This window comes from Hyalella azteca, unplaced genomic scaffold (genome assembly GCF_000764305.2).
Source record: "Hyalella azteca isolate HAZT.00-mixed unplaced genomic scaffold, Hazt_2.0.2 contig12821, whole genome shotgun sequence".
NCBI classification, from domain to species: domain Eukaryota; kingdom Metazoa; phylum Arthropoda; class Malacostraca; order Amphipoda; family Hyalellidae; genus Hyalella; species Hyalella azteca.
The window spans coordinates 389,744-408,888 of NW_025942766.1; the positions used below are offsets into that span (position 1 = coordinate 389,744).

Here is a 19,145-nt window from a genome sequence, read left to right on the forward strand (position 1 = left end):
AATGTCATTTTACTTCAAAACACTTCTATTCCCTGATCTGCCTTCAGCAACTTATTTCCCTGAACATGATATTGAAATATACCTATGTCCCCAATTTTGTGAGCTCTAGTTAATTAATTGATACAATGTTTATGATGCTTTATACTAATGACATTTTCCATGTGCACACAGCTGCTGGGACAGCTGTACTGACCGAATCCCCGTGCAGACGTTGAGCTACATGGACACGTCTCCGAAGCTCCAATAAGCATCAAACAAACAAAGGGAGGAAGAATCTACTCACTGTCGCAAATCAAGAGGGAAAAAGCATTTCTTAAATAAATATCATAGCAATTAGCTAAGATTTCTTTCTTGATTACCATTTTTTTAAATTTCTGAATACATAAATATGACTTTTGAAATGTATAATCATTATTTAATCATGTTCTGTTTACCAAATCAAATGCTGCATTTTCAGGAATTTCATCAAAATTATTTTTAGAATATCTTGAAAACTATACGTGCTAGAGTACCTTTTGTTTAAAATCAGCGACCTCGATTCCTTTAGAGAAAGGTATTTTGGTTTGAGTTATGAAAAAAAATTTTGTTGCAGTGTAATGAAAGATCACTATATCCATAGCCGCATGAGCCCGCATCAGGCATCAGTAAGCCAAAATCCTTATAAATGACCTATTTTATACGTTCACACAGTTCCATCTTCCTAAGTTAAGAAAGTAACAAAAAAAACTTTTTTTGAATACATTTAAGGTTTGAAGAGCATTATTCATATGGGCCCATTTTCAGTTACTTGGCTCAGTTCACATGTCATCTCATACGCCTAGTTTAACCTTTGACGTGACGCAATGTCGGACGCAATGTTGACAAGCACACTTAGCACAGGCTGCACAGCACCTAAACAATGGAATTATTTTACAACGATCACATTCATATTCAAAGTAAATGAGAAAACTATGTAACTATGAGAAACTAACAGATTTTGGACATTGTAATGAAATTATTATTACAGAATTAGCCCACTTAACTTATTAATTCTAACCATTACAATAGATGACCTTGATATATTCACAAATCCTTGAGAAAGATGACGGCGTTGAATGATATTATGGTTATTATAGACGAACTTATTGGTCCCATTACCTTATAACCATACTTAATCAATTGAAGAAGAATCTCATGGAAATGTAAAAAGTGAAAACTGTTTCACACTTAAAAAACACAAACAGCTTATTTCTTAACAAAATCATTTGTATCAATACGAGGCGAACGTTTGGTGGGAACGTGTGAAGGTGAAGATGAATAAAATTTGTCTTGTGTTCCTAACTAAACACCGTCACTTATTCCATTGAACTCTGTCACGTTTCAAAATTGCTTTTGATGAAAAAATTCTAGAAAACACAAGATAGTCTGACGGTCTAAATATATAGAGATCTGTTTATAAATTCAGGAAAAAAAAGCAAATGTTAATGTGTTGAAGTTAATCGAGTCAGTAAGACAACGCGGTCTCAAATGTTCTTTAATTTCTCCTAAAAGCCAAGTAACAATCGCAGGGTATAATAAGAAGCATCAGCGAGAGGGTGACTGTTCAAGATCGTCCGAAAAATCAACAGGGAAAGAAATGGGCGAACAGCGCAGAGTACGCAGGTTCAGAACAACGGCGGTGGCACTCTTGCTGAAACGGGGAACCGACACGAGCACGACAGGAGCCTCGTCAACTGCACAATACAATCATTAAATCAATTATACACGCACGATAATAGATTCTTCATTGATATTATTACGAATTTAACGGTCAAAGTAGGAACACATACATATCTCAATGACAGGAAGATATAAAAGAAATTTTTCTGATAACCTCAAAATTTTATGCTTTAAGCGTCGTAGAAGCGTAAATTTAAAGAGGATTCTTTTCGCACATATTTATATTCAAGTCATACCAAGTAAACTCACGGGGCTTCTTGAATTGCAAAGAAGTCTACATTCACTCGCTTTAGTTGACAAACCTGTAACTGTCCTGCAGCCGAAAGAAGCTTGGTTGGCTGCAATGATAACATCAGGGCGATGCTCAAGAGCTAGAGGGTCGCTGGCGCTGAAGGGGTAGCACGCTGTGCACCAAAAGATCGCGAGTAAAAATACATTACGTTATACGTACTCTAATTTGACTCATGTTACAAAGACGTCATAAAATCTTCAGAAGGATCGAAGTATATAAATTTGAAACCAAGACGTCACATAATAGCGAAATGAAACTAAAGGCAAGTAACATCGGAAAGTAGAAGCATAAAATTCAACCGTGAAATATTTGACAATTCGTTGATAACTATTTAGAGCTCGATGAGAATGGAAATACTTTCACCAAAAAAGGCATGCCTAATTCAGTCCACCCTTTTTGAAGAAATATATACATAAAACATAACGGAAGTAATAGCAGATATAGGGTTGAAATTCCTGTAAAAAGGAATTGACAGACCTAAGGTATCAGGTGCAGTTGGAGCCCAGTGCCCCCAGCTGCATAGACTCTGCAGGATATCAAGAGGGTCGTCGACATCACTGCAGGAACGAACGTCGTTTATTGTCTGTCCTGAGGAACACAAAACAACACGTCCTCCTGCAGCGAACTCGTAAGGGTTGCTCACGCTTTGTAAGCAACTCTGACAGCCAGCCTGCAAACAGAGGAAAAAATGGTTGTAAATTAATAGTACTATTGAAATTAAAGTTCGCGGGAATAATCTGATATGTTAGTTAGATTTAGCCAAATACTCGTATGTAATTTTGAGACTAACAAGACTTTGATGCAGAAAAATCTGATAGAATTTAGCAGAAAGTGAGACCGTACTTTACCTTAGGGAAGAGGCAGCGATGGAGAGGCTGCTGTGGGAGCATGTGATTGGCGGGGTCATACTCACCAGGCATGATATCAACGGGACAGCAACTCTGTGGAGACATACAACCAACTGTATTACAAACACCAATGGAGGGCCAATTAAGTTAAATGAATAAATTTTAATGATAACGTGAGCACATATAAAAAAATATAACTCAGTACACACTGCAGTGAGTGACAGAGAGCGCATTTTTTCGACAACGAAAACGTGAAATCACGGACGGACGGACATGACGAGCACAATAGTGCATTTTTTCCATAAATAAGAAAATGCGCTAATTAGTTAAAAACCCTACTATATTGCAATTCGATGAATATATTTCATCAACATCGTTTCCTCAAAAGCCTTATCAAATTATAAATAAATATCATAGGTCTATGAGAAATTAAAAATAAAGAGAAAACGAGTGAGAGAAATAAAAACATTTTAACAAAGAGAGAAATAGAAACAACTCACAGCAATTTGGTAGAGGATGGCATCCAGATCCTGCATCAGTGCGAGCTTGTCCACTTTTTGCCTCTCAGTTTTCTCGTTAGCTATCGAGTTGCCTGCAAAAGATAGGCTAGTCAGTAAAGAAATTATGATGAAAGTAAAAGAATGCTTCCTATTAATAATTTAGCTTATTTTTTCCGATGAGGCAAACAATATCCTTTGCTGGCCTTTGTAGATTGAACAGCAAGTTTCGAAAAGACACTTTAATGTACATCAAAATTATTTTCGTAATGTAATGAGACATCAAAATTATTTTCGGAGTAATTTGAGTTTTAATTTTCGATATACATCCATAACACCCCAGATAAGACGTATGTTAATCCAAAATCTTGCATTTTGAATGTATAAAAACGCATCACTTTACTTAATATTGTAAAAAAATTGTTCAGTAAGTCAGAAAAAAATTGTTAATGAGAAATACTCTCGAGTCTTCACTGAAAAATTTATTTCATACCTAATGCTTGCTATTAAATTTCACAATTTCAGGTGCTTAAAAACTTTCCTTATATTCGAAAATGAATGTTTATTTAAAATGTTGCACTGTATATACGTATATTAAATCACCTTTTTCCGATTTTTAAGCCTGCTTTTCCGGTTTACCAACGCCAGCAGATAACATTCTTCAACTCATTGAGGAGGAAAAAGCTATTCTTATATACCTATAAAATATATATATTGGCGAGAGACTGCGTGAGTACGTTTGTGTGCGGGTGTGTTTAAAGCCTGGCAAATATATAGATAGAGGTCGTTCCAGCGCGTATCCAGGATACTTATCTCGTAGGGATTATACCTGGAGCTGGAATTTCATTATTAGGGGGGGCCGGGGGGCGGGCTCGTAAACTCTACTTAATTTAAACTACTTAATTTAAACGTAGCTACATAGTACGTAAGCTAGGGGGTGAATAGGAAAGGATTGGAGGAAAGGTAGGAAAGAATCCAACCAAAAGTTTAAATTTGATTTTGAAATTTCTTGATATATGAATATTTAATATATAAAATATTGAAATATATAAAGAAGCGTAAATAAATAAGGCATAAAGTGAATTATGGAATACATTATAAGGTATGAGATACGGTAAGCTAAAAAAATAAATCATACTGAATCACAAAAAAACTATCAGATTGATATATCCATACTACACTTAATTTAAAGAACACAAAAAATTTTCTCATTTTTGAAATGATAGTAAGTTCGGAGTTCTAACTTCTATGTTCTTATTCAATTATAATACAGCATCTTTGTCATTTTTAACGGGATCAACTGAATTGGGACAATCTGAAATTGCAGGATGAGGTTAGTTAGAGGTAAAAATCTCCATAGGTTCTAGAATTAAGTTCTAGAATTTGTCTTTCATCAAACATGCGTACAAAACAATTTCTAAAAATTACACCAGAGAACTCCATAAATGCAAGTAAATTAATAAATAGTACCTATACACAAAATACCAAAAAAACGAGACAGGAATTAAAGATTACTATAAAAAATATAACTCAGTACTCACTGCAGTGAGTGACAGAGAGCGCATTTTCTTGTTGACAAAAACTTGAGGTCATGGACAGACGGACAGATAGACAGACAGACGGACGGACATGGCGAGCACAATAGTGCATTTTTTCCATAAATGAGAAAATGCGCTAAAAAGACAGGAAAAGAAAAAAATACAAATTTTCACAACACATTTTCACAACAGCACTTGCCTGCAATGACAACCCTAACAATGGAGGCGGCTGTTTTTTGGACTTGAAGATGCCCCAGGTTGCCTGTTATGTAGTCAGTGAGAAGCTGCACACTAAGAAGCTCCTTAGCACACCCGCCCAACTCTAGGCCAGACACCAGCAAAATACAGCAGTCCTCCTGCACACAAATATCATGCCTATTTACCAGAATTCAGCACAGGTTCTAATATGGTTCCCCTAGGTTTCCTCGGAAATAACTGTTAGAAATAAGGTTCCCAGGGAAAATATTCTAAGAGGAACCATATTTCTAACAGTTATTTCCAGGGGAACCATATTTTATTGATAATTAGTTGCTAGCTTGGAGCCTGAGCTAATATCAAGTAATAAGATTTAAGGCAGTTATTTATAGCCTTTATTATAGCCTCTATTTTATTCTATATAGGCCAGACACCAGCAAAATACAGCAGTCCTCCTGCACACAAATATCATGCCTATTTACCAGCATTCAGCACACGTTCTAATATGGTTCCCATAGGTTTCCTTGGAAATAACTGTTAGAAATTAGGTTCCCAGGGAAAATATTCTATGAGGAACCTTATTTCTAACAGTTATTTCCAGGGGAACCATATTTTATTAAGAATTAGTTGCTAGATTGGAGCCTGGGATAATATCAATTTTTCATTTGAACCCAAGTGATGAGATTTATAGCAGTTATTTATAGCCTTTATTATAGCCTCTATTTTATTCTATAGATTAATAGCCTTATTAAAACAAAAAGACAAAAAGTACAAATATTTATTATCCATTGTATAACAGCCAAAATAAATTATTACTCCTCATATATTTGTTTGAAACCCAGAAAAACTTTGAGTTTGACATCTGCCTTTATTCAAATCATTATAGAAGATTACTCAATAACAATAACACTCAAATGGAGCTGCACATACCTCAACAATGTCCACTTTTGGTGAAGGATCAGGGAGGCCCACAAAGCAGAACTCGGATACTTCAAACTTGCCAGCCGTGGCCACTCGTCCTTTTATGGCACACACCACGCCTGATGATCAACATGATTGACAGTCAAACAATGCTTAATAATAGGTAGTAGTCATACATGGTTGAACTAGTATAATGTTGGCTCATGCGAAGCTCACTTTTGCAGATATAGTTTGTTGTTTGCCTGTGACATCACTGATCTCAGTGACGTCATGGGCATTAACCAATCACCAAAAAGCAATCAAACCAATCTACCATTCCGTCATGAGAATGATGGGATTGTTTACCTTTCTCGATCTACGTAACAAAGCTGAACTGAAAAACGGAAATCCTAATGGCCGTCATGGGCCAACCTTATATAATTCAACCATGTTAGTTATGCATCTCCTAATTAAATTAGAAAACAGAATGCTAAAAATTTATTGAGGACAATATTCTTAATTTTCACACATCCTAATGCAGAAAATAAAACTAATTTTAGCATATATATGCAATAGAATATTATATTAATCTGAGTTATTTCATCTGTTCAAACATAGGATAAATTCACAATTTCATTAGGATCATCAATTCATATTATATGCATAGATAATAAAATTGTACAATTAAGAACACATTTGAAATTGAAAAATATGCTCAGAAATTGCAAATGAATATACCTATATTTCATTCAAAACAGACAAATCCTACAAACCTGTAACAAGATTGCCAACCTGAAGATTTGGGCCAGCGAGTTCAATTCGCTGCAACTCATCCTCAAGAATAAGCAAGTCATCTTCACCCACATACTTAGCTAGCACAGGCTGAGGCAGTAGTTGTTGCTGTGTAAAAATTTATTTCAACTCATTATTGATAATTGAAGCTTTAATTCAAAATAATTTCCTCACATGCTCAAACAATACTATACAATACTATACACATGCTCAAACAATACTCACATGCTCAAACAATAAAAATTCTAGAAATTCTTGAACAAAGTTATATGAAAGGATGAATATACCGTAGTTTCAAAAATTTTACCTTCACTCAAACAATACCCGAATATATTATAAGAAAGATTTTATTGATAGGCCATAGGACAGCATAAGGAGCTGTTATTCTATTACTAACCTCTTCTGATATTTCTTTCAGTATGGATGGCTTCAACTCTTGTTTCTTGAACAAGGTGCCAACAATTACGCACTCCTCTTCACTATCAGCAATTTCAAAGAGCCTCTTCACAGGAACACCATCTGGAAAAAAATTCATGTAACCAGGAATTGACTCGACTATTATAATGAAATAATGTAATATCAAGTTGATTAAATTGCGATTTGGATATTTAAAACACAAAAATTAAGATTTTTATTTATAATAGGTTATGATCAGTTAGTGAATAGAGTCTATTTAGCACCTTACCAAATAGATGATTAGCTTTGACTTCTAATTTTGAGCGTATTTTTTCCAATCTTGAAGAATATAAACTACAGAATTGTTGCCTACTGACATCCTGGCGTCCCCACAGCAGGAAGCGGCTGGACAGATTTTCGTACGGAGCACTAAGACGTTCACACTGAGAAAGAGTACAGTCTATAGAGCTGCTACAGGGCTCCAAGAGCTCATTTGCATCCATACTCAAAACGTTCTGTGTCACAACCATCACTTTGCTCTGAAATCAAAGTAAAAAATAATATTAATACCAATGATTTGATGTAAAATTATGCCATTTAAAAATGCCGTTGCAATGCATTAGTATGCAAAATCACACAGCAAACTCTAAATTGGGTTCAAGATTCCAAATGAACAAAAATTCTATCAGGCTCACAAGATATTGCGTCATTAATTATAGTAAACATTTGATATGTTTGTTCAGACATTCCACTATAGCCCAATAGAAAAAGTTCCTGATAATACACCTCACAAAGAAGAAATAAATTTAGCAGTTTCAATAAATCTTCTGATTTAGTTTGCATTGCACATTCACATCAGGCTATGAGTGCAATCTTCATAGAAAAACAAAATAATTATTTAGTCTGCCAAATAATTAGCAGTAATCATTTTTTTCATGTAATAATTTAAATCCCTTTTTAAATTGATGAAAGTTTCACAGGTTTTGTGATCAATTCCCAAGAATTTCTGGTATTTAAAACAATATATAAAATCAACACATTAATTCAATCAGTTCAATTTAGCACACTGATGTGGATGGCTGTTAAGCATATTTACAAATATAGTAGCTAAGAAGCGTGAATAAATAAGGCATAAAGTGAATTATGGAATACATTTTAAGGTATGAAATAAGCTAAAAAATAAATCATACTGAATCACAAAAAAACCATCAGATTGCTATATCCAGTTTTAATTAGTTTGCATTAATTTCCAGTTTAGTTTAGTTTGCAGATTAAACATGAGCCATATATTGCCACATATTGCCAAATATGTCAGACCAACTTTTAAGAATGCTGTTTGCAGCCATCATACATGTGTAAACCATATGAATATAGAGGCTTGATATACGTAGTATACATTTACTTAATATAGAATCAAATGCTTTCAATGGAATGCAGATGAGTGACTGTACTTTATGTGAAGATCTGCATGTGTGGTCAATGCTCCTAACACCTGTGCTAAGCTATTGGCTAAGAAAGATCCTGGATTGTCCAGTTATGGGAAACTACCCTCAGCAAGTGACAAGCAACAGCATCTTGCATCAGCTGGCCCAAAGGAGGCCCAATAGACAGAACGTGTTCAACATTACACATACTGGGTGGCCCAGTGGTTAAAGTGCAGAGTACCAAGATTGGCGCAGAGAGGCGCGGGTTCGATCACAGCTCTGTGCGCCAGTTTCTGGTCAGAATCGGCAAGGAGGCCAGGTGGTTAAGCACAGCAGAATTGTAGCAGTGAGTTGTGAGTTCGAGGCCGCAAAATGCTGTGAATGTTCTGCGAAGTTAAGATTAGGCGACAGGCCTACGGCCTAATAACGCTGAAACCGCTATTATTATTTATAACCGCTATTACATACAGGACCTGAGGGTAGAGCAACCTGCCAAGCAATGACTTGGAGATGGAAGATGACACAGGCGCCAAATCAGTGTGACTGGGGATTGGCAAGTCCCAAACTCATAAGGTATGCCAGAGGTTAATTTTGGGATTACATCATTATGCCAGGGAAGAAAGTCATCCATTTGATTTAAAAAAAAAACACTGATGCAGACATTTCACGGTCGATGTTGCCAATGCTTGATGATTGACACTGATGCATGGGCTGCACAATTGATGTGGTTGATGCCAGATGATCAACTTGGATGCACGTGCTTAACAATTGATTTGACTGATGTCTGATGATCGACACTTATGATTGCGCTTCACCATCAATGCATCCGATGTCTGATGATCGATACATACTTGCGCACTTTACAACCAATGTGGCCCATGCCCAATGTTAGACACTGACACAAGTAGAGGCAGGTTGTTTGATTCCCCAACTCCAATCCCCTACCAAGCCAGCGTCCCTGCGACGTTTATTCTGGCCTCAGCAGGCGTCAGCGACGGATTTTCTTCTGTTTCTCCCGCCAGCTGCGAGTTGCGGTCTGTTATTCGTTTCCCGGCCGCTAAGAAGAAATCAGCGAAGGGAATTCACGAAGAACTAAGTCAAGTGTATGGAGAAGAGTGTATGAGCTCATGCAAGGTGCGCAATTGCGTCAGGGACTTTAAAAATGGCCGAACTGACCTCCACGATGACGCCCTTGCAGGGCGGCCATCGGGCCAGCGAGAGCTTCTTGGATCGCTTCATCCCGCTGCTGCTGGTGGTCTGTGAGCATTTTTGGTACCCATCTTGCGCAGATCTTTACATAGTCTAAATGTTCAGTCAAAATCTTGCGAATTTTGGTTTTACTGAGGAATTTTTTTCACACAGCTTTCGAATTGTAATCCGTCGATCTTCAAGCATTGCCGCTTCGACTTGGCATATGTTTCATCAGAAACCGATGGCCGCCTTGCACGTGTGTCGTCAGTTTGGCCAATTTTAAAGTCCATGACTCATCTACGCATCATTTCGGAGCTCATACACTTGACAAATGTCTTCGTGAATTTCCTTCCCCGATTTATTCATAGCGGCCGCAGGGACGCTGTCTTAGTGAGGGATTTGAGTTGGGGAATCAACTAACCTGCCTCTGTGGCCTAGCCTGCCCTCTAGCGCCAGTCTCAGCCCGAGGCACTTATTTTACGGACACGTCTCGTATTCTCAGACATAAACTCGCTTGTTATGATTTCCAGCTTCGTCATGGAATGTGAAGCAAAAACTGATCAATAATTAATAGATGATAATTTATCGAGAAATGCAGATTTGATTGTCTAAAAAGTAATTTAACCCTTTTACGACCAGGTGTACCATACGGTCGCCTTTAAAACATACTCTGTAATATTATTGTATTGTCATGATAGACTGATAGAGATTTGGCGCCAGTTGTTTCGAACTTGTTCGGTAAGCGTCCCTGCATCGTTTCGGTGGTGCAACTCTACTCTTTGCTGTCAACTACACAGTACAGCACAGAACTTGTTGAGAATAAGTGGTGACATTCACTTGTTGAACTTTCCCAGTCTTTTTATTGGACTATGGTGGGGAAATCAGGTAAGTTACAGCATCGAAAAAATTCTACATTATTTCTAGTACTATATTGAGTGCACATGCAAAATTTGAACATAAAATAAAAGTTACATGCCTATATTACATTTTGTTTCTAAAGACGACCGTTCAGTACAATTGGACTTGAAACTGCATCGTTTGAAACACGACCCTTGAGTCATGTTGGTCCTACGACCATGCAAGCAGGGAATTACGATGTAAAATAATTGTGTTTTCATTACTATTCTATAATTTAGTGCCCTTCTACAATATTTTTCTCACTACTAGTGAGAAACACTAACTCAGTTTACCTGTTTTATGTCTCCATACACTGGCCAAATGATCGAATTATTGAAGTGTACTTGTGATATTTTTTTGCCCTTCAGAATCCTTCAAGGGTTTTAGCATAAAAAACCTTTTCTTCTCTAAAAAAACGTCCCAGTCTATGGGAACTGCATCTTGCTACTTCATTCTCTAGTGAATCTAAGGAAGACTCTGGATCAAGAGGACATATTGGATACGATATTGGTTTCACCAATATGCCTGAAACCAGTTCTGAAAACAAATTTGAAGAAGAAAATGAATCTATCTTGATTGAAATTAACAGAATGGAAGGTGGAAACCTGGCCTCTTAACGACCCTGGCTGGCCTCTCAGTGTGGACGCTGGCCTCTCAGTATGGACGCTGGCCTCTCAGTGTGGACCCTGGCCTCTCGACTTGGACCGCGGCCTCTCAACCAGGACCCTGTTTTGTCAATTTCGACCCTGGTCCCTCAACTTCGGTCTCTCAACATCCACGTTAGCCTCTCAAAATGGACCCCGGCCTGTCAGCGTAGACCCTGGCCTCTCAACCTGGACCCTTGCCGCTCAATCTCGACCCTGGCCTCTCAACATGGACCCTGGCCTCCCCGCCTAGACATCGGCCTCACAACTTTGGCCCAACATCAAGGATGTTGGAAAAATACGCAATTTCTTTGAAAATTTTAATTTCGAATAAGGCATTTTTGCCTAAATACTAGAGTATCTGGCAAATTTCTCGGACTCCTTAGTGTTGCTGGCGAAAGTAATGTATAAAATGATAATTATCTATGCCAACTATATAATATCATCCATGTTTTGCCCTCATAAGTCTAAAATCTAAATGGATCATCTGGTCGCATTTAATGTAGGGGATCCCGTAAGACCAAGCAGACTGAAATGTCTACAATTTTTTTTTTCAATATACAAATTTTTATTTTCCATAGTCATCATCTATACGTACACTACTTAATAAATGTGGTCGTTAAACGGTTAAAATCAAGGTTGATCTATAACTAGGTCAACCATGGGTTAAAATGGTTTGTTTCACCCCCCAAAAAATATCCAGTCAACGTGAAATTGGCGCAATTTTCATGTGCACACAGCTGCTGGGACTGCTGTACTGACCGAATCGACGTGCAGACGTGGAGCTACATGGACACGTCTCCGAAGCTCCAATAAGCATCAAACAAACAAAGGGAGGAAGAATCTACTCACCGTCGCAAATCAAGAGGGAAAAAGCATTTCTAAAATAAAATATCATAGCAATTAGCTAAGATTTCTTTCTTGATTACCATTTTCTTATATTTTGAATACATAAATATGACTTTTGAAATGTATAATCCAATATTATTTAATCATGTTCTGTTTACCAAATCAAATGCTGCATTTTCAGGAATTTCATCAAAATTATTTTTAGAATATCTTGAAAACTATACGTGCTAGAGTACCTTTTGTTTAAAATCAGCGACCTCGATTCCTTAAGAGAAGGTATTTTGGTTTGAGTTATGAAAAAAAAAATTTTTTTGTTGCACAGTGTTATAAATGATCACTATGTCCATAGCCGCTGAGCCCGCATCAGGCATCACCGCATCAGTAAGCCAGACATAATCCTTATAAATGACATATTTTATACCTACGTTCACACAGTTCCATCTTCCTAAGTTAAAAAGTAACAAAAAAAAAACTTTTAAACACATTTAAGGTTTGAAGAGCATTATTCATATGGGCCATTAATATAGAATCAAATGCTTTCAATGGAATGCAGATGAGTGACTGTACTTTATGTGAAGATCTGCATGTGTGGTCAATGCTCCTAACACCTGTGCTAAGCTATTGGCTAAGAAAGATCCTGGATTGTCCAGTTATGGGAAACTACCCTCAGCAAGTGACAAGCAACAGCATCTTGCATCAGCTGGCCCAAAGGAGGCCCAATAGACAGAACGTGTTCAACATTACACATACTGGGTGGCCCAGTGGTTAAAGTGCAGAGTACCAAGATTGGCGCAGAGAGGCGCGGGTTCGATCACAGCTCTGTGCGCCAGTTTCTGGTCAGAATCGGCAAGGAGGCCAGGTGGTTAAGCACAGCAGAATTGTAGCAGTGAGTTGTGAGTTCGAGGCCGCAAAATGCTGTGAATGTTCTGCGAAGTTAAGATTAGGCGACAGGCCTACGGCCTAATAACGCTGAAACCGCTATTATTATTTATAACCGCTATTACATACAGGACCTGAGGGTAGAGCAACCTGCCAAGCAATGACTTGGAGATGGAAGATGACACAGGCGCCAAATCAGTGTGACTGGGGATTGGCAAGTCCCAAACTCATAAGGTATGCCAGAGGTTAATTTTGGGATTACATCATTATGCCAGGGAAGAAAGTCATCCATTTGATTTAAAAAAAAAACACTGATGCAGACATTTCACGGTCGATGTTGCCAATGCTTGATGATTGACACTGATGCATGGGCTGCACAATTGATGTGGTTGATGCCAGATGATCAACTTGGATGCACGTGCTTAACAATTGATTTGACTGATGTCTGATGATCGACACTTATGATTGCGCTTCACCATCAATGCATCCGATGTCTGATGATCGATACATACTTGCGCACTTTACAACCAATGTGGCCCATGCCCAATGTTAGACACTGACACAAGAACTTCATGATCAATGCTACCAGTGCCTGATGATCAACACTGTGCATATGCTTAACCATTGATGTGGCCAATGCCTGATAACCAACATAGACAAATGTGCTTAACCACCAATGTTGCTGATGCTTGATGACTGACATGGATGCAAGCAATTATTGACACTGACACACTGTTATGGGCTGTCACTATTATTGCTGGAGAGTGGTGGTTACCTTAATCCCACTTGGGGACGTAGCACTCCCCTAGTTCCAAGTTAATGTGAAGTTATTTGAATCTTGACATCCATGTTAAATGTTATCTATATTTGTGTTTATCAGTGTTGTCCATCTCATTCTCTTTACCCTTTTTGCAGATCATTATTTTATTTTTCAGTGGTGATTCAAATTCCAAATCTCCTATTAGTCGATACCCTATATTCACACTAGGTACTGCCTGTAGTTGGTTAGTAGCTGCAAAAATATACCTTTTTAAATCACTGCTAATATATTCATTAATGAAAATTTTAATACAGTGTCTTTGATAATACCACTGTTATAGATGAGAAATATATTTATCTGTTATCCTGCTTGATGGTTGATTGTGTATATATGTTTTGAAGTTTGTATTAATGTTTGTGTTTAATAATAGTTGTGTTATGTGTTGTTAGTGTAAATATTTTACAGATGCGACATCAGGTGCTTCTTTAAGTGACCCATGCCCCAGTTGCCTGGTTGTTTGGTTACACAGTTATATGGTTTCACAGTTATATGGTTTCCCAGTTATATGGTTATCTAGTTTGTGGTTAGGAGTTGCCTGCTAGTTGGGTTTTGGTTATTCAGTGTATTTGGTTAGGTTCTTGATTTAGAGCTCTCTTTTAGGCTTGAATTTTAAGTCACTTAATAATAAAGTCACGTATCAGAATAAAATAAAGTTGAACAAAGAGAAAAAACACCTGGTGGACAGGGATGGCAATAAGGGGAGTTGGGAGGCCATCTTTTATTTAACCCCTAGTATTTTCAAGAACCTTGAATACCTTCCCTCATTTATTCAATAAAAACAACCCATCACAACACTAGAATGTACTAGATTGCAAACAGAATGCTATATAATGCAGTAAAACACATTAGAACGTATGAGATTTCATTAGATTGCACTCAAGTACTAGAATGCATAAGAATTCCCTAAAAATTAGAGCTGGGCCCAATTCTGAAATAGGGAATGCCAAGGATTTGGGGAGAACATAAATCAGCTTCTCTACGTCTGCATTTTGGTCAACTTTCTGATCCCAAGTCAGACAGCTACAAAAGTCTAGTCTCAACTTCAGCAATCACTGAGCAGTTTGTATGAGGTTGGACCAAGTCTCCAATTCAGCTCTCCAAGCCTACCAATATAAATGAAAAATGGCCCCTCTTCCTCCGCAGTGAGAGAAATGGAGGGGCAATCAAAGTTATACACAATTCATTTTCAACGCCTGTTTCTGTAAATTCTGATCTATTTATAGCCATTTATTTCATGCTACATCCTTAAGGTGTGTTTACCCTATCCCTAAGTTACATTTTTTATAACAGTGAATATTTTCTTTCACTACAGCCTACAGACCTTACTTAGCAGCGATACTTTTCCAAAATCTCACTTTGCACACATTTTTTAGGGATTTTATAGCGTAAATATATCATCTTTTGACTTGCTTTATGCTATATAGGTTAATAGGTAGATAGTAAAAATGTTTAACTTTATGCCACTAATAATAATGCCAGGGCAGTAAAGCCAGTAATAATGCCACTATTTTTACTTTTTCGTTTTGCAATATTTTGATTAGTTTAGCTGCCAGTCTGCCACAAGCACATTTCTACAAAATGTGGGACGACTGCTCCAATTTACCCTGCCTGTCCTGTCCCTTATTATTCAGAATTTCTGTTTGATGGTAATCATTCATCTGGATCTGGCCACTCCTGCATGTTTTTAAAGATCATTCTGCAGTGTTTGAAACTTTGAATGACATGATCATCCCCTCTATCACTTAAGGTTCAAGGTTGCGCATACACGGTAGTCGGTACACCTTTGTGAGGCTTTGTCTGGTGTCATCACTCATCAGCATTCAGCATAGATCTTGACTGGCACCTGGCGGGATGACCGCATTAGTGCAGCAACTTGGTAGGTCAGTAAGTCATTAATCTACGACATAGTGACAAAGCAGGGAGTTTTTTAGACTCTCCCTCAAGTTCATTTTTGAGTCCTATAAGTAGACCAGTAAAGTATCATGGATACCAGCATTATCATACTTAAGAAATTGGTTCTTGAAATCTTGAGCAAATGAGGAAATTAAAAATGAACTGATTCTAAAAATCTCTGGTTTGCCACTATGAATTCTACGATCTACCTACTTACAGTTACAGTAACTTACCCTAGGTTCCTAGATGACAAAAAGGAGTGGCTCAAAAGCAAAAACTGATCCCTGACTCCTGAGGAACTTTACTGGTGAGTGGTGACTGATGCCAGTCTGCCAGAATTAATCTCTCTCCTTTAACAACAACACACTCACTGTCAGTCTGTCTCACACAGTCACAGTGACACAGCACAGTGAGCACACTGTTCTGCCGGTTTATTAGGCCTGGATCCAGACTCACGCAGCACGCTCAAATGCTCAATAGCTAGGTAAGGTACCTACTTTTCTTCCGATACCATACCATTACCATGTGTTATGTTATGAAGCCTTGGACTTTTGAAGTATTGGACACTGGACTGACTGGACAGCAGTTTAACTGTCTAAGTAGCTAACTGCACACTGCACAGAAGCACAGTGCTGGTAGTGGTAAAAGTTGTTGACCAATGAACAGGACCGTAAAGGACCTTTAAGCTTCAATATCATATTGTTAAAGCGAAAGATAATATCTGACAATCTGTAAAATAAAAATGCTGGACACAGCACACAGTGGACAGTAATCACAGTATCCGACCATAGGACTCAAAAATAAGAGTCTAAAAAAATTGTTGCCTGAAGAATGAACAGAGAATCACTTATCGAACCATCATTGTTCGATCTTGGCACAGACTAACATCAGCATTCAGCATGATCAACTGAAAGGCGTCGGCGTCGGCCGAGTGTCAATTGTCAAATATCAAGGAAATAAGTACAATTGAGATTGTGAAGATCAAAGCCTGGCGATCCAATAAAAAATGTCAACTGAGAGCAGTTTGCAATGCAATGCCTCATAAATAGCAAACAAACCTTCATCAAGGAATGAATCTCTTTTTTGAAGTAAACGCTCTTCTAGGTCACATGACCCTAAACGCCGTACATTACTACATTTTCATATCTTCCCGCCATAGTTAAATGAAAATTTGTGTGGACTGTTTAGCGGCAGTAGCGCCAAAACGACCCTACGTAGTAGAAGAATTATTATAGATTCTTATTTCATTTCGTATTCGATTATGATGAAAAAAGGCAACTTTTGCGCAACAGACCCCGAATTAACTCACTCAATTATGAACGGATCTGCTTTAAATTAAGAATATAACCAATTATTAGCATTACGCCGTAGCAGCCATTGCTAAAATAAAAAAAATTCATTTTTTAATTAAGACGAAGAACGCTCACATATAAACGCACTGTGTACATTATAGGCCGTGAATATGTGGGTGGCCCAGTTGTTAATTAAAGTTCACTTAGTTCAGAGCACCCATGATTAGAGCAGAGAGGCGCGGGTTCGATCCCAGCTCTGTGTGCCTGTTTCTGGTCTGAATCAGTGACGATCCCGGTCGGTTAATTAAGCCATGGTTGAGCTAGTAAGGCATTGAGTTGCGAGTTCGAGACCGCAACATGTTGTGAATGTTCTGCGATCTTATGAATCAGCGACATGCTCATGGCCTAATAACGCTCAAACCGTTATTAGTATTATCATTATTATTATGTCTGGTGTTAAATTCCTCCATATATGTATATTATAGGATGGACCTGAAATGGCCGAAAATTCCATAGGCCTGCATTGCTGGCATAAATGCTGTGTTGAATCAAAATTGTCCTAATTGCTCGTACTCAATATGTTCGTGTATATAAGTGTCATTCTTAACAGTATCATTAAAAAATAACCATACAAAAAAGTGTTTCCTAATGTTATCCAATTAATTAATTTTTTTATGCAGGTTAGGCTTCATTGCTGGAGTGAGATAATCCTTGAGGTTTGAGAAATACATTAATGATTTTCAAGTAAAAAATTTACCCACATGCTAATCAAGGAATGACTCCTGCATGAACACAATTAACGCAGAACTTCAATTCAACTCGAATTTATCTCGCGTTAAGTTGGGAAGAAATTTTATTTATGATGAACAAATTAGATTTACCGATTAAATTTCATTAATTTAGCTCTACCTCTATTTACGATCCCTCATTATCCTACTAATACAAATGACATTTCTGATGCATGTGATCTCTTCCGACAATAGGTATTAATAATAATAATAGCGGTTTCAGCGTATATTAGGCCGTAGGCCTGTCACCGATTCTTAACATCACAGAACATCCATAGCTTGTTACGAGTCTCAAACTCGCAACTCACTGCTACAATTCTGCTTTGCTTAACCGCCCGGCCTCCTTGCCGATTCTGACCAGAAACTGGCTCCCAGAGCTGGGATCGAACCCACGCCTCTCTGCGCCAATCTTGGTACTCTGAACTCTAACCACTGGGCCACCCTGTCTTTGAGGATTATTGAGGATTATCGCTCGCATAAACCCTTTACAGTGTATCGAAAGCTCCAGCGGTTTCAAACTATCGAAAACAAAAACCAAAATTCCAAAATAATTTGATTCTTTTTATTTTTGCTATGTGCTAAAGAGCTGCCGGTACATCTCCAGCGCGGACCTAAAGTGTTTCCCCAAACTTCAAGTGAATTATATACGCGGGTGGTGTCGCGAAGGACGCTCTGAAGGATGTAGACGGATATGAGTATTTATTAGGGAGAGTAACTTGATATCCAGATCACCACAAAGTTCGTGTTAAATAATTGAAGTTGTTTTTAATAGGAGAAAATTTGAAGAAATATACGAGTTTCTCAATTCCCCTTCTTGATATTTATTTGCTTTCCTTCTTACAGTTGCGCCATCACGTGGAAAATGTTGTTCGAGTCTGAAAAATTTCCTCTTCGTAACTTCTTTCTGAAGTAATGCTATGCTAAGTAAATTATGATAGAACAGATACATACAAAAAAAATGTTGAATGACAGTTTCGCTCAACGTTCATTCAAGTCAATTTGATAACCGGTGACAGCAGTTAAACAATGTATTGATTTCGTCCAGCAGAAATCAAGCTGGATACTCACATGACTAGAAGATTTTAAACCTGAAAATATAGCACTAATAAGTAATAAGCGCGTCTGCTGATAGGTGTCTTAAATTATTGAATCCCGCCCAGATAAATATTCGAATGCGTAATTAATGCAACCAACGAAGCACGGTCGACTGTTTGTTAATTTTTGTATGTACAATTTGCTGCGGGTACAATTTGCTGCGGGTACAATTTGTTGCGGGTACAATTTGCTGCGGGTACAATTTGTTGCGGGTACA

The 19,145-nt window shown here is 37.7% G+C and overlaps 1 protein-coding gene across 1 annotated transcript; it reads right to left on the reverse strand.

Annotated features, from left to right (window-relative positions):
- Window positions 1-434: 434 nt before the first annotated feature.
- LOC108667182 (DNA polymerase delta subunit 2-like) lies at window positions 435-16,913 on the reverse strand. Its single transcript, XM_018154175.2, has 11 exons — window positions 16,812-16,913; window positions 7,446-7,695; window positions 7,158-7,279; window positions 6,742-6,868; window positions 5,999-6,108; window positions 5,073-5,229; window positions 3,339-3,430; window positions 2,839-2,931; window positions 2,468-2,660; window positions 2,001-2,102; window positions 435-1,712 (listed from the first exon to the last, which is right to left on the reverse strand). The coding sequence occupies exons 1-11, from the start codon at window positions 16,815-16,817 to the stop codon at window positions 1,564-1,566; spliced, it is 1,401 nt and encodes a 466-aa protein (XP_018009664.1). The 5' UTR covers window positions 16,818-16,913; the 3' UTR covers window positions 435-1,563.
- Between the last annotated feature and the right edge of the window lie 2,232 nt (window positions 16,914-19,145).

Bases quoted from the DNA above. Each gene is read 5' to 3' on its own strand.
- LOC108667182 (XM_018154175.2), bottom strand. The intron at 2,103-2,467 runs GTCTGTCAATTC...TTTGGTGCACAG, and splicing joins AACTGCACCTGATACCTTAG to CGTGCTACCCCTTCAGCGCC. The intron at 1,713-2,000 runs GTTTGTCAACTA...TGTATTGTGCAG, and splicing joins CGGCTGCAGGACAGTTACAG to TTGACGAGGCTCCTGTCGTG.